Source organism: Hyperolius riggenbachi, chromosome 7 (assembly GCF_040937935.1).
Source record: "Hyperolius riggenbachi isolate aHypRig1 chromosome 7, aHypRig1.pri, whole genome shotgun sequence".
Taxonomy (NCBI): Eukaryota; Metazoa; Chordata; class Amphibia; order Anura; family Hyperoliidae; genus Hyperolius; species Hyperolius riggenbachi.
This window is the reverse complement of record NC_090652.1, coordinates 215,899,961-215,927,259: the sequence shown is the minus strand read 5'-3', so window position 1 is coordinate 215,927,259 and position 27,299 is coordinate 215,899,961. Positions and strand designations below refer to the sequence as shown.

The 27,299-nt window shown below is 41.9% G+C and overlaps 1 protein-coding gene across 2 annotated transcripts in view; it reads left to right on the top strand.

Annotated features, from left to right (window-relative positions):
* The window catches only part of ADARB1 (adenosine deaminase RNA specific B1), a 168,750-nt gene that overhangs the window by 85,576 nt on the left and 55,875 nt on the right, over positions 1-27,299 (top strand). Inside the window, exons 1-2 of one of the 2 annotated variants that reach the window (XM_068245210.1) lie at positions 1,403-1,570; positions 24,972-24,998. In XM_068245210.1, the coding sequence (XP_068101311.1) occupies positions 1,471-1,570; positions 24,972-24,998 (127 nt within the window). In that variant the 5' untranslated portion in view covers positions 1,403-1,470. Of the gene's footprint in view, positions 1-1,402; positions 1,571-24,971; positions 24,999-27,299 lie in introns of those variants that run through there. The other variant, XM_068245211.1, reaches the window with a different exon arrangement.

Genomic DNA, 27,299 nt, shown 5'->3' with positions numbered 1-27,299 from the left:
TGCTAGAATCCAAGGCAGTAATGCCACCCGGTACACTGTCGGGATGGAATATGTATGCTCTCCAGTGTTTGTGCAGCTTACCTCCCACACCCTAGACATGTGCAGGTCTGTATTTTTACTCCACACTTGGCTGACCCTGGACAATGGTAGGGACATTCAGTTTCGATTCCCAGGCACGTGTTTTGCAGTACTTTGTATCTTGCCATGTGTCATGTTGCTGCTGCATAAATCTCAGTCCTTAGGCAAAGAATCTTACTTGCTATACTAAAATGCTTGGTGGTTGGAATTTGCCATTGCTGCTACAGTGAATTAATCTACCTCTCAAACTACCAACGCAGCAGTCCCCTATACTTGTATGAGTAAAAATAAAATGGATATTCAAGCTTTGGATGCCCAAATGCTGTGGAGCAGATTTGGACCACCTTCACCAGGCTGGCCCCAGAAACAAGAGTTAATGGCACCATCAAAACTTTGTTCTGGTTTTGACGCCCCCCACCCAGCCCAAATCAATCATCACCATGAAGTCCAACAGTTGCAATTTTGTATTTTAATACATTTTATACCGTATTGATTCTTAACCTTAAAGGGAACCTTAACTGAACGGGGGGTAAAGAGTTTCACTTACCTGGGGCTATTACCAGCCCCCTGCAGCAGTCCTGTGCCTTTGGAGCCGCTCTGGAATCCTCTGGTCCCCCGCTGTCACTTAGTTTCGTTTTTGACGACTCACCAGTCGCCGGCCGCCATGCGTATTATTGGACGCATTCACCAATGCAATTAGCGCTATTGCGGACCGCAACGCGTACAACAATACGCGTTGCCGCATTCCGCACGCGTAGATATGCGGCAACGCGTATTTTTGTACGCGTTGCGGTCCGCAATAGCGCTAATTGCATTGGTGAATGCGTCCAATAATACGCATGGCGGCCGGCGACTGGTGAGTCGTCAAAAACTAAACTAAGTGACAGCGGGGGACCAGAGGATTCCAGAGCGGCGCCGAGGGCACAGGACTGCTGCAGGGGGCTGGTAATAGCCCCAGGTAAGTAAAACTCTTTACCCCCGTTCAGTTAAGGTTCCCTTTAACTATTAGGGATTATAAGTGGTCTATATTGGGCAGAAAGATATGGGGATAAATAAATATACTGAAATACTCTGGCGTTAACATTCCCACCATGTGGCTCATCATACATTTTCCCCTCTTTCCAGTGACTTTGCAGTTCCTCAGTGATTATGCAGGAGGGATAACTGTCACATGTGCCTCTAGTGGCTAATAGCAATGAATTTCAGCATCCAGCACATTTTGCGGGGAGGTAACTGAAATAGAGTGAGACTTCTCACAGAAGTGGGCATGTATGCTGCTTAGCGTGCTGACAGAGGGTTAACTGCTGGCTCTGCTCTGGTGCTTGCTATAAAGCCTCAGCGTTACTGTGTTAACCAGCCTGTCAGTTTTAGTACTCTGACCTTCAGCTTGCCATGGCATCTATCCTGGCTGGTACTTGCAATGTGGGGAACCTTTTCAGCCTTGTGAGGCGTCGTTTTAAGAGAAGACGAAAGAAGCGCTCTGAAAGGAAAGGTAGTACTTTGTGTTTAAAGTCTGTTTTTTTTTTTTTTTTTTTTTTTGGCTTTGTTTTTCTTTTTGTTTTATATTCCTTCTTTTATGGATATTTAAATCTATTGTTTCAGAAAGGCCACACCTAAACATTTTACAGTTTTTTGTTTACCACATAACTGGAAATGCAGTTGTTTCTGAGTAGCATTGTATACTGCATTTAAAATGTATTTTATTTTTCTGTGGTTATGTATTGAGGCTCCTCAACATGCTCTGTTTCCGAGATCTGCTCCTTTAAATTTTAGTAGGAAGCTTAAAATGAATAATTAATCTTGCATGCTGTAGTGTACTGATCCATGCATGGAATGTCTGACTGAGTTTTAGTCCCACTTTGAACTATTTGAGGCTATTTTTAGTTGTGGAAGTGTGGTGATCGCTGCAATCAGAGCGAGGATCTCTCTAGCATCCTTTCACGAGTGATGCCTGGTGCTCTTATCCTTCTCGGGGCAGCATTTTCATCTTTTGGGCTCAAACGTTTAGGATGTCCTTCCTCACCAAAGACCTTTCTGCTATACAATGTTTATTTTTTTTGATTAGTGGACAATATCAATAAAATCTAAATAGTTTATCACCTTTTAAATTGCTTGAAAATCAAAGGCGATGTCCTTTAGATTGTAAGCTCACAAGGGCAGGGCTCTCTCACCCTTTGTCTTGCATTTTGTTGTTCATTTCATAGCTTGCACTCTGTTCTATAAAATCTTTATTAGAATTTGCATTAAAATGACATGCATTTTATTTTATGTAAAAGTACTTTTTGTGTTTTAACATATTATCAGCCCCTGCCCCCCAGGTTTAGAAGTACTTTAGTTAAGACTGCAGCTTTAGTGAATAGAGTGGTAGTTATTGCATTTACTCCATACAGTGGCTGCAAATGACACTTGGCCCTTTTGGACACTGATAAATGTGTGTCAGCGTTAGCCTGAGAACTTGATTGTGTATTCATTGTCCTTGGACTCCATTATATCCAAGGGACAGAGAATCAAGGTTTCATTCATGCTTTATACCTCTTCCTACAGATGGTCTGTTGAATAAAATGCACCATTTATATTAAGTTACAGTTAATGGTATTGCAGTTAGAGTTGATTTAAAAATGGGAATAATCACCGCTGCCTGTGGACAAGTTAATTTGAAATTTCAAGGCTCCTGAAGATCCATTAGTATGACAGATTCAGTATGATAAAGCAAAGCGTGTCATCCATTGGCACATGCCAGATTATGAGTGCTAGCTATAGCATATAGGCTCAGGGATTGTGATTCCCCTTCTTTGTGGCTGATCTGTCTCGAAGTATTATTTCTAAAGTTACAACTGTAAGAAAACACACTACAAATAAGCCCCCAACTTTAAAATATACCAAGCAGGGTTTAAGACCGTTTTTATGGTCTTCGCTGCTAGCTATGTTAAGGTCCATATAACTGTTCTGCTCACTGCTTTACTGACTGCATTAAATTGGTGTATTGGTTTGTATTGTTTTATACAGTAAATGGAGTTTTCTCCCCCAACTTGTTAAATGGCAGATTTTTTTTTCTTTTCTTTTTTTTTATTATATGTTAATAGTTGAGATGCCTCCTGTTTCTGAAATGTGAGGTGGATTACTCTGATCAGACATATTTTTTTACTTTATTAGGATTGCATGCAAAATGAAGTGTACCCTAATTTTTTTTTTTGGGGGGGGGGAGGTGGTGTCTTATAGCACAATTTTTAAGACCATATGGGGGCAATTCATAAAAAGCTGTAAGAAAGAAGAGTCTGGTCAGGAAAATACAGCATTCAGTAATTTATTTTTTTTTTTTTTTTTTGTGCTAATTCATAAAAATGTTCACAGATGCAGTAAATTATCGAAGCACATTGACAAAAAGCTTTGCGGTAACCGCTCATTACAAGCTATTCCGTGCATTGAGGGCATTGCGAGGCATCCCTACATCCCTTTAGATGTATATGTTTTGTTATACTGCCTCTGCTTGCTCTGAATCTGCTCTGAATCTATTAGTCTTTCTTAACATTTTATTTAATTGCCACAGCTTAGATTAACTTCCAAGAAACTTTACACATGTCCTGCTTGGGTGATTTTCCCCAATAGCTCCTAACAGGTACCCAAGAGGTTAAAACATACACACAGCCTAAAGCTACATACACACATGCGACAACGATCGTTCGTTGTGACCGACGAATGATCTTTTAATTGAAGAAAGAACGACCTAAGTAAAGCTAGTTTTAAAAGGTGTGTAACGATCTGATCGTTAGAACGAACGTTACATCACGTAAAGCAACTATTGCGCATGTGCATAAAAATGAAAAGTTCCATGGAGAAATAATGAAATGCGCATGTGAAGCCTAGTACGAACGACCGATTCCAACGATGTACTACTATTGCAAACGATCGTCGTAGGAAAAAATCCGCTAAGCTAGATCGTTCGTTTTTAACGATCTAGCTCGTCCGTTGTTAGACTTAATGGTCATTGGCTGCTTTTTTTTAAACGATCGTCGTTTGAAGCGATCGGGGAACGATCGTTTCAAACGACTATAGTCGCATGTGTGTACGCACCGTAAGGCTACATACACACTTGAGATAAGTCTTTGGAAAAGGCAAGATCAAAGACCAATTTTACCCCATTCCATGTAGTATGAGAGCCATACTCTACACAGTCTATTCTATTGAGCTGAACTCCCCATCAGATAGAAATCTTTGCAAGATGCTGCACACAAAGATGCTGTACACATTCAACAGATCAGTATCTGCAAAAGATCTGTTCCTGCAAAAGATCTGTTCCTGCAAAATGCATTCATAGTCTGATATCTGCAGATCCTCATACACACCTTGTTTGACAGACATTCATCTACATATCTGACAATCATCTGCAGATCTGAAGATCCATCCTGGTGGATCTGATCTGCAGATGAATGTCTGTTAACACAAGATGCAGATATCATAGACTATGAATGCATTTTGTAGGAATGGATCTTTTGCAGGAACCGATTTTTTTGCAGATGCTGATCTTTTGAATGTGTACAGCATCCTTGTGTGCAGCATCTTGCAAAGATTTCTATCTGATGGGGAGTTCAGCTCAATAGAATAGACTGTGTGGAGTATGCTCTCATACTACATGGGATGGGGTAAAATTGGTCTGTGATCTTGCCTTTTCCAAAGACTTTTATTTCAAGAGTGTATGTAGCCTAAGGTGTTCAGGGGATGCCTGTTCTTTTCCGATCTCGCTCTGCTGCTCCCTGGGGTGTTTAAAAACTTGTCCCGCTGGTGAAGGCTGCGGGTCCTATCAGATTCCATTAGTCAGATGTACAGGAGAACAGGGGCTGTTTCTATCGGCTCACAGCTGCCTCTGCTAGTGAGTCACGCTCCCAGCACAGTCTCCAGCGCAAACTCCACATTCTAATCGCCACTTCAAAGCAGGCGCTATTGCTTTGTGCCATTACCACTTGTCTGCTTTATAAATTGACATTTAGTGATGTGTTTCTTCTTATTATTATTATTATTTATTGCATTTATAAAGTGGCAACATATTACGCAGCGCTGTTGTGTTGAGGTAATTACCGCACAAGTGGGTAATTTACCTTACTGCTCTGTAATTGTAGCTTTTCATGTGGTAACAAGGTTTATGAATTGAGGTTTCCCTAAGTGCTCGGTAAAGTCAGTTGTTTTCTGCATTACTGAATGTGGTAATGCTTTATGAATCAACCCCAAAATGAATACACAATATTCGGCCCAACAAATCAAACTTATTCTATTTTTGCATTTTGTGTAACCTCACAAACATTGGACAGAGCTAAAATGGGGGAAATGGTGTTCTGGTCAATTATAATCCGGTTATTCAATCCACCAACATAGCCTTCAGCTATGAACACCATAAAACCCAGGTGTACTCTCCTAAAATGAATTGCACAGAATTCTGTACATGAATTGCAGCATATTCAGCTGTAAGGCAAATTCAATGCCGGATTTATATTTTTGTTACACAAAACAATCTTTAGGCCAATTTTGAAAATACTACAGACTTAACAGGAGAATTCCAGTTGCATGGCAGTCCCACGTTGATCTGCTTAGCTGTAGTGGTGTCTAGATCACACCGTAAAAAAACATGCATCTAATCTTGTCAGATCTGACAATATCAAACTCCTGATCTGCATATTTTTGTTCGTGGACTAAGGCTAAAAGTATTAGAGGTATAGGATCAACAGGGTAGCCAGACAACTGTTATTGCCTAATATGGCTGCCTGGTCAAGAGTACGTAAGCTTTAAATTACAGATCAGTCTGAAGAGGAGGGTTTGAGAGGGGGTGGGAATTTTGCGGGGTTAAATACTCTCCCCGCAAATTGATGCTCCAAAACCACCTCCCCAAACGTTTACACACGCCCCCGGCAGGCCGCAACAATGCAAATAGGCGTGGCCAGAGGCTCAGCGGCTATTCTTTAGAGGTTAAAAAAAAAAAAAAAAAAGCCAAGGCCCGTTCTGTGAGTGAGGCGGAGTGGTCACCTGCCACTTGGGCATGTCTGCAAATTAACAGGAATGTGCCACCACCACATGCTCCTTGTTGCAACAACAATAGCACCTTGCTGGTATCTGCTTCAAATTTTTAGCTCTCAACTCAAAATTAATTTGCAGAATTTCAGGACTTGACAGAACCAGGGCTGTGAAGTCAAGGAATCCAGTTCGATATTAGTATTTATTGGGATCACCTGTAGTCTAAATATCTTATTGTGCAGAAACTGTGGAGTCATTGAATCTGAGCAATTTTTGGGTACCTAGAGTCTGCATCAGTCGGCGGTTTCATAAATTGAGGGGTTGGATGGGTTTTGTAACAACTCAACAGACCTGGTAAGTATTAGACTAATAAGGAGTAGGAGTCAAGGAGTCAGAGTAATTTTTGGGTAGCTGGAGTCGGCTTTCACTTAAACAGCCGGATTTTTTTTCTTTTTTTTTTTAACCTATTCCACAGCCCTGGACAGAATGATCATAAATGCTCATGAAAAATAAATTATTAGTAACTTTAGGGCAGTCAACATCGATTATTGAATTAAGTATAGTGTACAAAAGCCCAGGGCCACAGCCAAAATTAATATTTGAAAGAGATGCAAGATGCAAGTAATTGCTAGACAGTACAGCTAAGTTCTTCACAACATGTGGCTAAATAAAGTACAGCATAAATGGGTAAATGGCACCACATGAAGTTCAGTGTGCCAGTAATGTTGAGGTTTGTGTAGCTGACCATCACCATAACATTAGAGGCAAAATATCCAAGAAAAGGAAATCCTCCTAACTGTAGTGTTATTGGGTAAAGTTTGAGTGGAGAAAGGCCGCCTTAAAGAGACACTGAAGCGAAAAAAAAAATATGATATAATGAATTGGTTGTGTACTATGAATAATTACTAGAAGATTAGCAGCAAAGAAAATATTCTCATACTTTTATTTTCAGGTATATAGTGTTTTTTCTAACATTGCATTATTCTATAATATGTGCAGATTACACAACACTCAGCATTCAAAATGATTCTTTCAGAGCAGTCTGTGAAGTAATGACCTCTCCTCTAGCAGAGAAAAAGTAAACAGTTCACTTACAGTTGAGATAATAAAAGTCAGATAACAGCCCTCTCCACGACTAACTTAGTCGGAGAGCTTAATGGCTTGTTTGCATAGAGATAACTGGAGTTTCTCAACTCTTCCTGTACTGGAAACAATTAGACTGATGCATCTGATCTTAATGTTTTATTTCTTAGCTGTACTACACATACAAATCATAATATCATATTTTTTTTTCGCTTCAGTGTCTCTTTAAAGTGAACCTTAAGCCGGAAAAAAAGTTTTACTCACCTGGGGCTTTCCTTAGCCCCCTGCAGCTGATCGGTGCCCTCGCCGTGTCCCTCCGATCCTTCCGCCCCCGCGGCGGCTACTTCCGGTTTCGCCGTCACTGTCCGTCAGGCTAGGAACGCGAGTGATTCTTCGCGTTCCCAGCAACAATATCTCCCACTATGCTGCTATTGCGGCCTTCCTTCCTCCATAAGGGGCAATATTGTGGCTGGGAACGCGAAACCGGAAGTAGCCGCCGGCGGGGACGGAAGGATCGGAGGGACACGGCGAGGGCACCGATCAGCTGCAGGGGGCTAAGGAAAGCCCCAGGTGAGTAAAACTACCTCCCCCCCCCCCCCCCCCCCCCCGGCTTAAGTGTCTCTTTAAAGCTTTAAGCCATTCCCAATCGGCCAACAGACGGGAGTTGAAACGGGCAGTCTTTTTCTTGCAAATGAGTATACACTCTAGATGGAATACACCACAGTTGCTAGTGTATAAAGCCCAATAAACGTTGACATGTAAAATTACATGTCAACATGTAATTATGAACAGGAGCATCATATAAATCACATTAAACTTATCAGTGCAGGGAAAAATGTTATGCCTCCTGGTTTATGTAATCGTATGTGCAAAGCCCTGTGCAAGTACAGGATGTCCTCAGCAGTGTAGTCCGCAAACCGGGTTCCAAGTCACCTGGTCGGCATCTTCTTCGACTGCGTGAGCGCGGATTGTGCTCATATGGTCTGAAGTGTTCTGCGCAGTAGTTCTCCGCCTGTGCAGAATGCTCCAGGCTACGTGATTGTGCTCATGAGCGGCACTCGTGCACAGTAGATGCCGATCTGGCGAGATTGGCCTCTGTAACGCGGGAACCCTGGGCGACCGGCTGGGAGCGGAGCTACGGCGAGAGACACATAAGCTGCCAGGGGCTGAAGGAAGCCCCAGGTAAGTAGATTATTTTTTTTTCCTTTTAAAACAGAAGGTATTTGCAATTGACCTTTACATGAGCAACTGGTTTCCCATGATGCATCACTCCCAAATATGTAAAACATGCCCCCAAAAGCAAGGCTGCACATCCAGAACCACATCCAGAACCACATCGCTGCACATCCAGAACCAACATACCTCATCAATGCATTGCATGGATTGATATGGCTCTATAGGATAGGTCTTGATATTCCTATACTACACTTAAAGGAATAGTTCAGGGTGACCCTAAATAATTGTGAAAGTAAGAGCTAATAGAGGATTTGCATATTTGGTAGTGATGTATCATGGGAAACCACAGTTGCTCACTCAATGATGAATTCTCTCAAATTTAAGAAGACAAAGTAAGTTAGTGATGCATTTTGGCCGCTTTTAACCCCTTTCTGGGTCACCATGAGCCTTTTGGGTACGCCTTATGCAAATGTAGGCAGCTTGAAAATGGACCAATTGAATGTAGCACAGACAAGATTTGATTAGTGTATTTTCAAGCTCCATAAAATTGCATCAAAATTTTTCATAAACTGCATCAACTTGGTCAATGAGATGCAAAGGATTCCATCACTACTCCTGACTGGTGTGCATGCTTCTCACCATACCCATGAATGTGAGGATCCCTTCGCCCCACAGATTTGGCCTTTACAGCATACCTAACAACAAAGCAAAAAGAGCAATACATTTTAATAACTGCTTTGTGCAGACATATTCAACAGTGAGACAACTTTCAAGGGGCAATTAGTCGGTGGATAAAGTGTAACAGAGCTCCAGAAAATAAAGATTTATACATACCTGGGGCTTCCTCCAACCCATACGCTCCAATCACTCCCACGCCGCCGTCCTCAGTCTTCTGCAGTGCCGGTACCGGGTCCCCGCATTTCCATCAGTCGGAGCCGGTCTGACACAAGCGGAGTGCGCCCTCTACGTACCTCTCCAGCAGCTGATGTAGAGATACGCAAAGCGCGCACGTCTGCTTAGACTGGAGCTGGCTGACAGAAGTGTGGGGACCCAGTACCGACTCTGCAGAGGACTTGGGACGGTGGCGTGGGAGCGTATGGGGCTGGAGGAAGCCCCAGGTATGTATGAATCTTAATTTTCTAGAGCTCTGAGTCCCTTTAAAGTGAACCTCCAGACTAAAAATCGACTCAGCAGCACTGAAAAGACCTGGTGTTTCTTTAGCAGTTTCACAGCATCAGAACTTTTCTTCTGTGCAGCTAAAAATGAGGCTTGTATAAGAGAAACAAACTGCCCGGGCTTTTTTCCCCTGATGCTGGGCAAAGCATGATGGGATTTCTGATGTTGTTGTTCTTGTTCTGCTGTTTTGGTGCAATTTTTTTTTTTTTCCCATTTTGAATTTGACATTTGAAGCCTAGCGTGTGCAGCTGGAAGGGGTTATCAGGACACAGGACAGTTGGAACTGTCTCCTGCTCCTTGTCACCTCCTTTCAACCAAAAAGATGGCTGCCCCCATGACAAAGATGGCAGCCCCCATGAATCACAAACATTTGCCTGTTCTTTTAAAACAGGGTTGGTAATAAATGACCATACCTATCTATTCTAATTAACATAACTAATGTAACTGACAGTATGTTTGTTTAGGCTGAAGTTCCCCTTTAAAAGGATACTGTAGGGGGATCGGGGGAAAAGGAGCTAAACCTTAACAGCTAACATTGATCGTCTGCATTTTCTTTTTTCGATTGGATTGACTAGGGAAATTATATTAAATGTCTTTGAATGCAAACTCTGAAGCTGTGCAGGCAAGTGGGCTTGTGTACAAATTGGAGTGCACCAGTTAAAGCGCTGCACTGCAGCTTACATTAGAGCGCATATTGTTGTGCTTGTAAAACTGCAGGTTTTCCGAAGCTCAAATTGAAATGCATGTACTGGAAATGGGCCCTACTACCCATCTGTTCACTCCACTGCCTGTAGCCTAAGGGCCCTTGCATGCGCTTGCATGAAAGCGGGCCAAAATAAATCCTCTATTTTCAATCAAACTGGTGTTGCTTCTGGCTTTCCAACGGCCTAAACTCTGCGCCAATATGCTACTGCAGCAGCTCCACTATAGAATCACAATGACAGAGTCCTGGAGGCTGCCATATTTATTTCCTTTTAAGCAATAGCAGTTGCCTGTCTGCCCTGCTCATCCTGCCTTTAATACTTTTAGCTATAGACCCTGAACAGGCATATGTAGATCAGGTGTTTCTGACCGTATTGTCAGATTTGACAGATTATCTGCACGCTTGTTTCTGGTGTTTTTCAGACACTACTGCAGCCAAATAGATCAGCAGGGCTTGCCAGGCAACTGTATTGTTTAAAGGGACTCCGAGCAGTGCAGAAACTATGGAAAGATGCATATCATTTTAAAGCTCTCTTTCTCCTCTTTCCAATGATATATAAACCGCCGCCGCCGCCACTGTGGGAGGAGTTTCACCATAATATCAGCCATACAGATGTCCCTGATGATCTTTTTGAGAAAAGGAAAAGCTTTCTTGTAGGAAAGGGGGTATTGGCTATTATTTGGGATGAAGTTCAATCCAAGGTTAAAGTTCCACTTTAACCTTTCCTGGACCGACGCAGTACGAATCTACGTACAGCAGGTGGTGCTGCGCCTTGACTGAGCGTAGACTACGTTGCATTGACTGCCTGTTACCGCCAATCTCGCCGCTCTGTCCCTGCCGCAATTCACTCGCCCTTGCGTCTCTATGACGGACCATCGGCTAAGTTGTGATTATGTGACACACCTATGGTTTTTGCTTGTATACCAAGCTTGTGTATTGCTTGTGTATTAAGTCAAAATTTCACAAAAATGTTTGCTTGAATTACAAAATACTCTCAAAGTTACTCTCAATCCAAGGTTTAACTGTACTCTTCTCCATGCAGAAAAGCATGCGTTTTAACACGCATGCGTTTCTGTGGTTTTTCTCTGCATTCGCGTATTGTATATTGGGAAAAAGGAAATTGCTGTCCAATTTTAAAATTGAATATCGCGTTTGGAATAGCGGACCTATGCAATTTTCTGTGCGGCCCATAGATTTTCATTCTATGCGTTTTTGTATGCTATCCAAATACAGTAAGTGTTCTCCCGGCCTTTAAGAATTTATATAGTGCCATTTTTATGATCCTGCACAAAGTATTGAACAGACATGGGTGCGGAGTACAGAGGCGGTATTGGGAAATAGACTTTTAACCAGGTAGGGAAACCAGAATTGGGCAAGGTCAGTGATCTGCAAACTTGGCTCTCCAGCTGTTAAAGTGAACCTCCGGACTAAAAATCTACTCAGCAGAACTGAAAAGGCTTGGTGTTTAACAGTTTCACAGCATCAGAACTTACAACCGAAACATACAGTTAGTGAAAAGTATGCTTTACTGCCACTGTTAGCACATGTTTTGTGGTAATACACTGCATGGCGCACACAGTTATACTGCAACGCACAAGCCACAGCGTGAATGTAGCATATGTGGCAAGCCATGTTTCAAAGTGGCAGTTATGCTGCTCCAACGCACCACTGTGAGCATATCCTATAAGAAAAAAAAAGCTTTCAGATTTTCTAACATGCTAGCAATAGCAGCTTCCAAATTTTTAGTACCACAGGTTCCCTTTTAGACTCCATTTTTTTTTTTATGCCTGAGTTATTTGAGTTAACCTTTCTATGCACAAGATAATTTAACAGTTAATTTGGGTCACAGATAATAATCGGTCACTGCCAGCCCTCGTCTAGCTTCTGTACAAGAGTTGCAAGAATGTGTATTTCAGGGTACTGATTATACGGTGGAGACGTTGCTGACTGGAGAAATTGCCACATCTAAAGAAAACGATCTATTTAGAAGAAAATGCTGAATCAAGCTTCCAATTTCATTTTTGTATTACATGGTTACTTACCACAAATTGAACTGTTTGTGATTTATTACTCCATTTTCCTTGGTTTAGTCCATTGCGTACAAGGGCTTTTTTTTTCTATTGTAGATTGTGTAGGCAATATTTGAACTTTTAACAGTTAAAGAAATGCTGCATTTCTTCATTTAGTGTACATAAGTAATGTTGTTTTGTGTGCTGTGAAGGTTAGCAAGTTCATGCCTATATGTCAAGCAAAATCTGCAGGCTTAGAGTTGTTTTTGTGAAAGGCTTTCTTATTTAAAAAACAACAACAACAAAAAAAAACTAATTAGAGGCTTCTGGCCTGGCAGTCTTGCATAATATTCCCATATGCAAAAAAGTCACATATGTATCCAATGCCACCTTTTGCTGAACAGTCCAATACCATTTTGCTAGACAACATATTTAAGCATCAATGGGCTTTTATCCAAACATTAAAGGGTACCTGAACTGAGAATATGGAAGCTGACCTTTTTATTACATTTTTAAACAAAATACTATTGGGCTGCCATGCTTTAAAGTGGAACTCCAGTGAAAATAATGTAATAAAGTGCTTCATTTTTTAAAATAATTATGTATAAATGATTTGGTCAGTTTTTTCCCAATCTTTCCTCTCCTTGATTTACATTCTGACATTTATCACTGCTGGCAGGTAATATCAGTGGAAGAAGATGCTACTTGCTTTTTTGGCAGTTGGAAACAGCGGTTATTGCCCACAATGCAACAAGGCTCCCACAGTGATGTCAGAACCATGGTCCTCACATCACACTATGGGAGGGGTTTCATCACAATATCAGCCATAAAGACCCCCCCTGATTATCAGTTTGTGAAAAGGAATAATTTCTCATGGGAAAGGGGGCATCAGCTACGGATTGGGATGAAGTTCAATTCTTGGTTACGGTTTCTCTTTAAGTACAGTACTCCTTAATCAAGCATGCAGGCATTGATGTCAGAGTATTTGATATTCAGTCTGACATAGAGGCTGCCAGTTTGTGCCATAAAAATTCCAAAGGTATTCCCTGCATCTGATGGCACACTTACTTTTATTTACTTCCCCTGTTCTGAGTTTACACTATTTTAACTGGATGGAGAGAAGTAGCGATGGTGATTAACCCTTTCCTTACCAGTAGTCTGTGGCCCCTTAAAGAGAACCAGAGACTAATAAAATAACATTTATACATTCCTGGGGCTTCCTCCAGCCCCATCAGCCTGGATTGCTCCCACGCTTCCTTTCTCCGCTGCCTCTGTCCACCGGTACCGGGTCCTGTCATTTCGGCCAATCTGCGCAAGCACAGTGCACTCCCTCTGCACTGCGCAGGCGCATGCGTAAAACTGGCCGCGTCCGGCGGAAGTGACAGGACCTGGTACCAGCGATAGAGGCAGAGGACGGCGGCAGTGTGGGAGCCATCCAAGCTTATGGGGCTGGAGGAAGCCCCAGGTATGTATAATCTTTTTCTCATTTTTAAACGTCGTTAGTCTCTGGTTCCCTTTAATGACCAGAGACTTTCTGGTGAAAAACCGGTGCTCATGAAGTCACACCGCATGGACCAGTCTTCTCGCTGTTCTACCATTACTGCACCCTACTTACTCTGCTGTCTGCATGACAGTAGTGCTGCGTGAGCCAGTCAGGAGCCAATTTCAATGGCTCCTGACCCTGTGATAACTATGAGCAGATCACTGGGTCAGGAGCTAATGAAATCATCTTCTCCTCACCATCTCATGGAGATCTCAGTGGGCTGCGGCGACAGGAAAGCTGCGGGAGTGTTCAACGCGGTAATTGAAATCATGGTGTAGATTTCAATTACCAAGGTTCGGAAGCGGTTCAGATGCAAATGTATTCTGAGATGATGCAGGCTTATGCAAATGTTTTATTTAAAGGGGCACTATGGCAAAAAAAATTTAAAATATGTGCAAACATAGACAAATATGTACTTTTTTTTCCAGAGTAAAATGAGCCATAAATTACTTTTTCTCCTATGTTGCTGTCACTTACAGTAGGTAGTAGAAATCTGACAGAAGCAGCAGGCTTTGGACTAGTTCATCTCTTCATAGGGGATTCTCAGCAAGGCTTTTATTCTTTATAAAGATATTCCCTAAAAATGATTTAAACAATGATGCTGGCCAGCTTCCCTGGCTGCACAGTTTTTTTGGCAGTTGGACAGAGCAACTGCCATTCACTAACTGCTTTTGAAAATAAATAAATCCCTGAGAATCCCCCCATGAAGAGATGGAGTAGTCCAAAACCTGTCGCTTCTGTCAGATTTCTACTACCTACTGTAAGTGACAGCAACATAGGGGAAAAGTAATTTATGGCTCATTTTATTCTGGAAAAAACGTACTTCTTATTTGTCTGTTTGCACGTTTTACAATTTTCCGCCATAGTGCCCCTTTAAATAAAATGGACATGTTTGCATGGCCGCACTGCTAGAAGAACATGTCCCCAATCAGCTGGAGGGTGGTCCGCCAGCAGAAAGGGTGGACCAGAGGACAGGGAGGGAAGCCTTATTAGAATCCAGAGGCTTGCCTCTCCACAGGTAAATGAGTTTCTGAACCTGAGCTTTCGGCTCAGATTTGCATGCAAGGCCCATATTGTTATCAGTAACCACTGCTGGTGAGAAGGTCCGACCCAGAGGCAAACTAAAACAAGTGAGTGGTTCGGAGGGGCACACACCTTTTCAAAGCTTGGATGCACAACCAGGGTGCTAAGCAATGTCATCCATCCTATCAACTAAAGTTCAAAGCAGGTTAGCACACAATGTCTTAGAGAGACACTGAAGCAAAAAAAAAATATATATATATATATATATATATATATATATATATATATATATATATATATATATATATATATATATATATATATATATATATATATATATATATATATATATATATATAATGAATTGTATGTTTAGTATTGATACTAACTAGAACATTAGTAGCAAAGCAAATATTATCATTTTTTTTTATATAGTCTTTTTTTTATATAACATTGCATCATTCTCTAATATTTGCAGTTTACACACTACTCGGCATTCTAAATGATTTTACAGAACAGGCTAGTGAACCTTTGAACTGTTCTCTAAGGAAAAAAAAATAGTGCTGGACACTTGAGATAAGCTTCAGAAGACAGAGCTCTCTGCGACTTTGAAAGTCATGGAGCTCAGATAAGCTCTTTTTTGCATAGAAAACTGGAGTTTCCTAACTTCCTGTACTGGAAACCATATTAGACTTATGTCTCTGTTCATAACATTTTAATTCTTAGCTGTACTACACGTACAAATCATTATATGGTTTTCGCTTTAAATTTAATTATTCGGCACATGTTCTCTTTAAGTCAGTCACATGATCCAGAGACCTGTGCACAGAGCAGCTAGCAGAGTGGGAGCGCACAAAACTCATGCATTGCAAATTTGTTCAATATGCATTTAAAAAACACAAGTCTGAATCTCTGTTCAGTGTGGTTGTGTTTTCATGACCCAAGAGATAATTGCAAGCTTTTGCCACATTTATATAGGTTAACTATTATGTAAGGCTAGAGAGCAGATTTGGAGCATTTATGTTCTCCAACCTCCAGTAAATCCGTTCTGGTGGGTCCTTCAGTACCTGGAAAGCACATTTCACGCTCTGCTGATTTAAAATGCCTTCCACAATATAGGCTAATGGACACTTTAACATCATGTGATGCAGTAATCTGTCAGGTAGGAAAGCAGGCAGGTAGCCATGTGACTATTTGTGGATGGTTTTGTCATAGCTTTTTAAAGTGGACCTGAACTCTTGCACTGGACAAAAGGATAACATTAAGAAATGCACCCTCTTTTTGTATTTAGAGAGTTTAGTCTGTCTAATCCCGAAATCCCCCCGCCACCCCCCTAATCAGTGACTAAGCACAATTTGAAGTTGATCCCTCGACTGTCAGCTGCCTGCCAAGGCAGAGAGCTAATTGGTAAACACAGGACGTTTACAATATGTCTCTTTCCAAGAAAGCAGGAAGTAGAAACACTGCAGATTTATTACAGGATTTGTATCTGCTGTAACAAAGAAATGTTTTTTTAAAAGGTTATTATGCTGTTGTGTATCTTGTTGAGCAAAGAAGAAGTTCTGAGTTCAGGTCTGAATTAAGTATACTTGAGGTTGGCAAGGAGGTGTGGAATTGAAAGCTGTTGTAATAGTTGTCCTGGCATTGATTTAACAGGTAAGCTGTAACTGTGAGTATACAGCTTCAATTGCAGCAAGTATTTATGCATATACTTGACACATTTTCAGGCACCCTATGCCTCAGTCATTTTTCGTTGGTGCAAAAGCTAATTTCCCATTCTAAATAATGAAAAACGTTCTAGCATGAAATGTAGCAAACACACCAGCTGTTAAAATGAAAAGTTGATGATTCTGTGGGCAGCGATAGGTCATTATCTGGTTCTAAGAATAATGAATTGGCCTTGTGAATTTTTATTGAATCCTTACTTTACGGTTTCAGGGTTACTGTCCTAGAATGTAATAGATTTCTGGTAAGGAGCGCTTAATAAATCTTGTTTCATTTTGTGCTGGAGCCCTAACCATCCTTGCAGATATAAATGGGTTAAATGATCTGCGTGCCATCTTGTCAAAAGCTATCAACTTTAGCAATATTTTCCCTTTTAACCCAGCTCCATTTTCTGTCTCCAGTTAGAGAGTGAAATTGAAATAATGTGGTACATGGCTAGAAAGACACTTGGGGACCGTGGCACAAATTAGAACTGTCACAAACATTTTACAGCAGCTGCGGAAACCAGGGCTGAATGGTGCACACTAAATGTCCTTGAATATCTGCCTAAATGAGTTTTATTATTGGAATTGCACAGTGGATCATCACTCAGTAGATGAGTTTATATGAATGTTGTGTGTCTGTTTTTTTATTTCTGATATGTAAGTAATGTTGTATATCCAAGAAATAATAGGATTCTGATCAATGCTAGGAAGTTTATAACATTTTTGGATTTTATTTTTTAATTTTTTTTTGTTTCTGGTCCATTAACACGATAAGGATGTGTGTTTCAGTAATAAGTTTGTGAACTTATTACCAGGGCTGTGGAGTCGGTCCAAAAATCCACCGACTCCGACTCCTCAGTTTAGGATTCCACCGACTCCACGACTCCGACTCCTCTAATTTGCATATTACAATTTTGTTGATTAAAAGTATGTAACATGAAATTCGTCTCTTAACTGCCAACGCTTAGGAATTTTACAAGACAACTGAAGTGAGAAGGATATGTAGACTACTATATTTATTCCCTTTAGACTAAAACTAGTCCTTGGTAAGAGTACTTGTAAAAGGTACAAACCGGAACAAAGAACATCTATCAGGCCCTAGGCAATGTAAGTGTGGGTACATGTAAGAATGATGTGCAGGTACTCTGCAGGGGAATGAGGAGATTGTAAACAGACAACACCTCTGTGTTCAATGTGGACAGCATTCTCAGTGGATTCCTGCAGCTCTGTGGGGAGTGCATATGTAGAGTATAGTACTACTGTGTAACAAAGTAAACCTGAGACAGATGAAATTAAAGTTTTATACATACCTGGGGCTTCCTCCAGCCGCCTTCAGGATAATCAGTCCCTGTATGTCCTCCTCCACCACCTGGATCTTCTGCTATGAGTCCAGGTACTTGAGCCAGTCAGGCGTAGTGCGCATGCACACACTCCGCTGCCAGGAGCATACTACACCTGTGCAGCACTATTGCGCAGGTGCAGAATGTTCCTGGCTGTGGGAGCGGCATGCGGCCGGACAGCGCTGACTGGCTGAATTACCAGGACTCATAGCAGAAGATCCGGGTGGTGGAGGACAGCGAGGGACTGATTAGCCTGAAGGGGGCTGGAGGAAGCCCCAGGTATGTATAAAACTTTACTTTTCATCCGTTTCAGTTACCCTTTAATTTGTAGTCACCAAACCAAATTTTAATAACATATCACATTATTTGATTTCATCAGCAAAGGGAGTGCATACATTTGCATACATCAGCATCAATGCAGAATTATTTCCATCTCGTTGACCATCTCTATTAGTGACACAGCTACACATCAGGCTTTATTCTTACAGCATAGATGTTATTTAGTATATATAAGAGATTCCTGTGTACACATCATATATACAGTCACAATCAGATATGTATATCTGACCTTAAAAATACGGGGACTGCTTTATTGAAGCAGCACAAGTAACTAATTTTGACTGGTTTATTTCATTTTTGTGGACTAAGCACAGCTATTGCTGTATATATACTGTATATATACATTATTTTTAATGACTATTATCTGAGAAATAGAACATTTTATCATATTTTCTATTTTAATTACAGTTACAAATTCATTAGGAGTCGGAGTCGGTGCATTTTTTCCCGACTCCGACTCCAGGCACCCAAAATTGCCCGACTCCACGACTCCGACTCCATGACTCCGACTCCACAGCCCTGCTTATTACTGAACTCTAGATTGTAAGCCTTTGGGCAGGGTCCTCCTCCTTTTGTGTCTGATCATGCACCTCCATTACTGTGCACCCATGCTAGGCATCTGAGTGACGCTAACTTGCCTAATCTCCATGCTCCCCTCCAGTGACTAAGCATTACCTTGTACTCATACTATGCTGCATGATCTGGTCTTTCTTGTATTCCTGTATTGTCATTTTGCTGTATGTCACCCCTAAATATTGTCTGTAACCTAAACTAATGTCCATCGCTGCATAATATGTTGGGGCTTTATAAATACAATAAATAAACTTGCATGGACTGAATGTCTATATGCCTGTCCTTTTCATATTGATAAATGGCAAAACATCTGTCCAGAAAACATCTGTCCAGAAAAAAATGTGTACATCAGGAGGTGCCACACTGAAGGAAGTAAGAATGGCACTGTTTAATACAATGGGTCTGCACTGCACTATCCACTGCTTTAACCACTTAATGGCTATAGTATATATACTCCCCGAAATACTTCATCTAAGCATCAGGGGAGTATATATACGTGCACCACCAAAATTGCAGCTGTGCGAGCTTGTGCGCACATTTCTGCATTCATTCTCACCGCCGCCCGTTAACCCAGAGATCAATTAATGGGTCATTTGTAAACGTTGTAATTATCCTTACACTCATTACTTTCTGTTTCGCATACTAAAAGCGCGTGCAGGAAACAGTTAGGATATTTTGTGGTAAAATTACACCTACATCCTTTTATTTTAGCAGAGACCTACACGTAATTTATAATTAACCCCTTACCTCTCACACTCTCCTATAAATACCCACATGAAACTTTTGCTTTAAAAAAAAAAAAAAAAAAGCATAAATAGTTACTGGGATTGGGTTGATCGCTCAGATTCAATCTATGAACAGACTAGCCAAGATCGAGGGTCTGACTCCAAAGGATTCACCACACACATTGAATTTCAAATGCTTGCCACCACGTGCGGAACAGTGCACGACCGTAAACCAAAACACACTGAGAACACTTAACTAACCCTTAACTGTATGCAGGGATCAATGCCAGATCTGTCTTATCTGTGCCCAATCCAAGCATACGGGGTTGTAGATGGAAAGTACTATCGAACACAAGATAATGTTTTCAGCGGAGCAAGTAAGAGTGTGCATGTTCAGGAACAGGTCATAACCATTAAAAGGATTTTTAAACGGTTTAATAACAAAAATGCATTACGCACGTTTACATACACTAGTTAACACAACACAAAGCTATTGCATAAAACCTAGTCCAGTTCAAATACAGGCATTGATATCCGAGTCCTTGCAACAAAACATGCTTTCGGTCCTAAGAACGCGTGACTGGAGAAAGGTGTGTGTCCCTAAAAACTGGGTGTGTTTTCTCCCTGGGGAGTAAGGTAGGCAAGGCTTTTTACAGGCAAAAATGACAGTTTATTAATAACCTTCACCATTTCTGTCTGGATTGGCCTACAACGAATCAGAGGGCAGATTTGTAACCTGCGGCCAGTGCTTGAACAAATTACACCAAATATCGATTAACGTGATCAGCTAAGTCTGACTAACTCTGTTTCCATAGCAGCTACAATGCTATAAGATTGAACAAGTTATTATCCTGATTTTTGGAAACCGGCAAATATATTTTTGTCTGTGATTTCTTCTCTGGATATTAATAACTGAGATTTTCCATTGTTCGAATTCAAATTTGTGGAGGGAACTTTGAGAAAGATTATCTGATGCTGCTGGCTTCCAAGAACACAATTTTCCAGTAACACCTCTATGAAGAGCCGTGTGAAATGTTTCCTAGTCAAAATGGGTGATGGGGGAGAAAAGAAGAAACAAAAATGAAAAGGACAGTAGCTTTGTTGGACAATATGGAAATCTGTCTCGATTACGCACAACCTTCCTTAGTGTTCATCACAGTTACATTTGGGACTGAACTTTTTCAATATGTATGGCAAGAGGGTATATTACTGTTTAAATTATGATCTTGTAAATAGTGATAAACAGAAAACTGAAAAAATGCACCTTTTTATTTCCATATAAAATATTGGCACCATACATTGTGATGGGGACATAACTTGATTGTGTAATAACTGGGACAAATGAGCAAATAAAATACGAGTTTTGAAATTGTTAGCATACATTATTTTAAGGCTATAATGGCCGAAAACTATATTTTTTTTTCAATTTTATCTTCCTGTTAAAATGCATTTAGGAAAAAAAATAATTCTTAGCAAAGTGTACCACCCAATGAAAGCCTAATTGGTGGCAGAAAAAAACAAGATATAGAGCATTTTGTTGTGATAAGTAGCGGCAAACTTATCGGCAAATGAATGGAAGGAGCAGTGAAATGTGAAAATTGCTGGGATGCAGAAGTTGAAAATACACTGAAGGCTGAAGTGGTTAAAAGGCAATACGCCAGATTCAATGTCAAATTGCTTGAAGAAATGTTGAGACAACCATTTGCATTGTATGATGCATATACTCTACTAGAAGTCTAGACGTTTATTGAAATTTAGTCTCTCTAAATAGAAGTATTGGTCGACTTGTACATGAGTCGAACCTACGGGGGGGGGGGTTGCGCATCCATATGTGGCTCTATGTACTATATTTAAAATGGTGGGGTAGTGATTTTATGTATTGGTGTAGTAACGTGTCATAGAAGCACTGTGTAGACCAGTAAGCAGAATATTGAGTGCTTAGATGGCATGAAGGGGCATAGCAATTAGGTTGCAGCTTATGTATTGTGGCACGAAGGTGGTGAAGTAGGAAGTCCATAACATGGCATGGGGGCAGAACTAGGGGCATAATATGCTTGTGGGCCCACTCTTGTAATGAATGCAGAGCAGCAGCAGAGCTATACATTACCAGCAACAGGGCAGCTCCTCCACACTCTCTCACTGTACAGTACCACATGACTCCCGGTCATGTAACATGCTGAGGAGAGGTGCTGTACAGGCAAGAGGAGAGCCCACATAGTACTCCCAGCTCCCACATAATCCCATAGTAGTACTCCCAACTCCCACATACCAGGCATAAGCCAAACCTGCTTTGTCTGCTGCAATTTCCAAATGCAATTGTGGTAGCAGGGACCAAATTGACTGTTAGTGTTTTTCCATAAGAATACCATTGTCCCTGTCCTCTTGGCTGTTTAGTACCTGTTGGTGAAAAAAATAATTTAGCGTATCAAGGTGTCTTGACAAGTGTTTGTTTTTTTTTGTTTTTTGTTTATATATATATATATATAGTGGGGTTAAACTTTGTTTGCGATGGATCATTGGCCTGCCACAATGTACCGGTCATTAGTAACCATTGCTGAGATTCATTCATCAATCAAATCAATTCATAAAAGCTGTTACCGGATGAAAAGCTGAAATTACCGAGCAGTGCGGTAATTACCTCAACACATGTCGGTAAAAGTCAATTCATAAAGCTTAGAGCAGGCGGTAATGGCGCAGAACATACTGCCTGCTTTGAATTGGTGATAAGAGCTCGGGACTCTGTGATAATGGAGACAAGGAAGCAGTGAGATCTCCCCCAAGCCTGCAGCAGAGTGATCTGAACAAACAAGGTTTCCCTAAATACCCTAGGTTAACTCTTGGGTACCCGTTTTTCAGATGTGTATTTGCTGGAGGTGAACATCACTGCCTGGAATGTGTAAAGCTTCTTGACGTTCTTCTACACTGTGGCAATTAGATTAAGAAAGACTATTAATAGACAGATTCAAAGCAGATTCATGGCCAGGAGAGGCAGTATAACATAACATGCACATCTAAACTGAAACTCAGCCAGCTACTCTTCTCACGTTAGCGACAGTTTAGTTCGGTAAAACACCGCATTTCTATCACAGCTGTGAAAAGGTTTATGAATTGGCACACAAGTCTAAAATACCGAATGCGGCAAGTTCCCGACCAAATTTTTTTTTTTACCGCACAGCCTTTTATGAATTGACCCCATAGTCTCTATTTTTCTCTAAGAGAAATTATCCTTAAAGAGAAACTCTGCATAGAAAGTCTTCTTACTAAAACAGTGGTACTTTAAGATCAGGGTTCTGTCCTGCAAGAATGTACCCCAGAGATTTACACTCCTCTTAAAGTTTTAGCCTCATGCTATGACTCTTTAGTTTACCAATGTTAGGCCAGCGGATTTGTGGCTGTCCATAGAATTTTAAAATGTTTGTGCACAACAGTCAATGTAAAAACCTGTTAGTGGATTGGGACCTCTTAGTAGACCATAGATCACAAGTTAAACTTTTTTTTTTTTTTTTTTTTGCGTGGACAGTATTATAACAAAATGCTGTGATGGTGTGTGCATCAGGCATGGTGTGGTATACTCTGATATATGGGTTCTATTAGGGGTTCTCTTATGAGATGCAGTCAGTGAACTATATGCATTTTACATGCGGTATCTGATGCTACAAGACAGCACCATAAATGGTCTTAAATTTTGAAGTGAAAAAGTATGTACTTGTCACTTTGGATTTGATGTGGCCTTCTTTTTTTAGTATCCTCAAAATTATATTTTCTTTGCCTTGCATTTCATTGACCCTGTGAGCCCATAAAACTTGCAGACTGTCCCTGAAATACAGTCTCTAGTGATGGATCTTGCTAGATTTGTACGATGAATCACTCAGATTTTTGCCGGGTAAGGTAGCCTTGAAAACTGCAGTTTTATTCCACGTTGGAAAATGAGTCTTGAAAAATGTGTTCATTACAGCAAAGTTAAGCCAGGCGTGATACTTGGAACTGCTATTATTCTCATCTCCATTTAACATGATCGTAACTTTTTAGCAATCGAGGCTTACAAAGAAAATGCTAACTCTTTTTTCTTATTAAGAACAAAGTATTGTTTCATGATGGCCATCAGTTGTAGTAAAAGATTTTGCTACTGTTGGCTAATTCTGTTGATTAAAAATATAAGCTTTCAAAACCCTGTGGGTTTCGTAGCCGAGTACTACGTTTTATGTGAGGTTACCCTAAACTACTTTTTTTTTGTCTGAAGTTACCTATCCATGGCAGCTTCTGCAAGTTTTATCTTGATGAATGTTCGGAGACAAGGTTTTAGTTATGAGTGGATCTAAAACCCTGTACTGTAATTTTGTAATATACAATCCATATCCAGTACTTAAAGACTTGGTTCACATGAATGGTTAACCACTTCATGCCATGGGCTGAAGAGAACAAATGTATGCACTGTGGTGCACGTGCAATTCAGCAGAATAGCCAGACTTTTTTATATAAATGTCCATATTGCTGGAAGTGGTTAAAGTGACATGAAACGCAAATCTCATCCCTGGTCTAAAACCTTAAATACAGCATAAAACTAATAGGAAAAAAATAACTGTTTAAAGTGAAGTTTGAGGTCTCCTGGACAAAATTATCAGATTTTGTTGAGCTGTACTTGGAGACTCCTGTATAAAAACAAAAAAAAAAAACTCCCCTGGGGGGTACTTACCTCAAGAGGGGGAAGCATCAGGGTCCCAATGAGCCTTCCCTATCCCATTAGCTGCAATCCAGTGCTGGCTCTCCCCGAAGCCTCCCGCAATCCTCCCCTAACAAACCTGACCAGGGATGATTTATTTACCTCTCCGGGGATCCAGCGCAGGCGCAGTAGCGGCTCTTCCTTCAGGCTAGGCGGAAATAGCCGAGCCCGATTGTATCCACTCTAATGCGCAGGCGCTAAAAGACTTGCGCAATCCGCTCCGGCCCACGTGGCGGTGATTGACAGCGCCGCTCGCGCAGGCGCAGTACAGGTCGTCACTCTGACGTCATCGCCGGGGACCGGGACGGACCTGCGGCGATCGGCTGAAGGCAGAGCTGCGGCGAGGGACGTCCTGGGAGCTTGGAGCTGGAGGAAGCCCCCGGTAAGTAGCACTCATTTTCTTAAATATCCCCTGATGACTCCTTTAAGGATGACTTAGACAGAAACGTACATCAAGAAACCTGAATTTCCTTAACAGACTTCACTATGCAAAACAACTTGGTCCTATTACTGTAGATGCCACTGTAGCTACGTAGTTTAACACATTTCACAAGTGACCATTTTCTACTTATTTATGAAAAAAGCATTAGATGTCTAGGTGACATACCTAAAGAATGCAGAATTGCCAGTAAAGGTGACCTACACCCAAAACATTTGGCCACACACCCAGCATAGGTCTTCTATCCATCCATCCATATCTATATATTTATGAATGGTTTGCTGTCAATTTGTGGTCATTGTCCAGAAGAGTAATTGTATTTCTTTTTTCGGCAGGTATTCCCACAAAGGCCATGGCAGAAGGTATGGTTTGATTTTCTTTTATTTTGTGTTCTTTGAATAATCTAGCTGTGTAGCTGTTTGTGTGAAAATTGGAACGATTTGAGATAAGCAGTAGGTAAAGATGTCTATCTTCAAAAAAAAATAAAAATAAAATTGTTAAACGTTTACATGTGCATATACAGTCGAACCAGACTAATTGGTGATTTGTGTTTACCTGGAGTTCACCATGAAATTCCCCCAGGTTACATTAAATGGATGCAAATGCACTACAATAATGCATGGAATATCACAGCAGAAAAAGCATGTATTAGTGATTTATTTATTTTTGTGGAAAAGGACCCTTAGTAGAGCTAGGTAGGTTAACTAGCTTAACCACTTGCGGACCGCGCACTCATAACGTGCATCGGCAAAGTGGCAGCTGCAGGACCAGCGACGCAGATCTGCGTCGCCGGCTGCAGGCTAATTAGGAAACAGCCGCTCTCGCGAGCGGCTGCTTCCTGTCCATTCACGGCGGGGGGCTCCGTGAATAGCCTGCGGGCCGCCGATCGCGGGCTAAATGTAAACACAAGCGGAAACTACCAATAGGCGGTGGCAAAGTGGCACCACCAGGACTGCGTAACGCCGATTGGCGGCACCTGGGGGACTAATTAGCCAGGAAAAGCGTGCATCCGTTCGCATTAGGCTCCGTCAACCCGCCGGCCAATTAGCAGCGCCGGCGGGTTGTTAACCCCCAGTCTGCTGTAATGTATACAAAGTGTATTATACAGGCTGCCTTCTCCCTTGGTGGTCCCAGTGATCGAGGGACCACCAGGAGAGGAGGCAGCCCTTGTAGTAAACACCAAAGCACACAGATCCTGCCCCCTGATCGCCCACAGCACCCCTCAGACCCCCCCGATCACCCCCTCAGACCACTGTTTGCACCCAATCACCCCCCTAATCACCCATCAATCACCCTCTGTCACTATCTGTCAATGCTATGTTTTAGATTAGGTCCTAAACTGATGCCTGGGGGCTCCTGATCACCCCCCACACACACACACACACACCCTCAGATCCTCCCCAGAGCACCCTCGCCCCCCCCCCCCCCCGTGTACTGTATACATCTAATCTCCCCTGTAATTACCCACTGATCACCTGTCAATCACCCCCTGTCACCACGTCACTGCCTCCCATCAGATCAGACCCTAACCTGCCCCTTGCGGAACCTGATCACCTGCCCACACCCTCAGATCGCCCGCAGACCCGTCCTCAGATCACCTCCCAAGTGCATTGTTTACATCTGTTCTCCCCTCTGATCACCCATCAATCACCCCCTGTCACCACCTGTCACTGCTACCCATCATACCCATCAGATCAGACCCTCTTCTGCCCCTTGCGGGTACCCAATCACTCACCCACACCCTCAGATCGCCCTCAGACCCCCCTCCCCAATCACCTCCCCAGTGCATTGATTGCATCTATTCTCTCCTCTAATCACCGCCTGAGACACCCATCAATCACCTCCTGTCACCACCTTTCACCCCCTAGCACTCCTACCTATCAGATCAGGCCCTAATCTTCCCCCTGCGTGCTTCTGATCACCCGGCCAAACCTCACCCGCCCCACCGCAGTGACAGAATTTTTCTGATCACTGCAAAAAACACTGTACAATAACTGTGGCGCTGTAAAGATCAGTTTTGAATTTTTTTTTTTTTTTTTTATCAAAACTCAGTGACCACAGCTTTCTACTTCACAAGTACTCTTTTGCTAGGTAGTTGCTCCTTTTTTTCCTGGATAGTCTGAGGAATACCCACTAAATTTAGCAGTCCATCATGGCAAAATAGGGGTATTCCGCTGAAGAGGCCGCCGAGATTCTGGCCCAGTGGGGTGAGTGCGATTGGGAAGCTTCATCCAACAAATCATCCAGGTCAGAATATGAACCGGTGAACAGCAGTGGCTCTCTGATCGATGGCAATGACGAGGTTGAGGTCCTGGCTAGAGCCAGGTGTACCACACCCCATGTCACTGGACCGCAGGATCAGACTCAAGGGCAGCAGAGTGGTGCTAGCGCTGATCAAAGTTTTCTTGGTGAGGCATGCACCAGCAGCGTAGCATCTCCTGGACCTAGCACCAGTACTATCCTGGACCCTGGTGAAGTGGCAAGCCCCAGCATGGTAGTAGGAACTGGTTCGGTGGCACGTGCATTGAGACCCGAGTCGCGGCCACCAGCAGAATGGGCCCGTACTACCCATAGTCTCTAGGAGGTGCTGGCAAATCCCAATTGGCATTCCCCTGGTTCCGCTGCACCCGTACTGACAAAAAATAAAATCTTCTATGAACTCC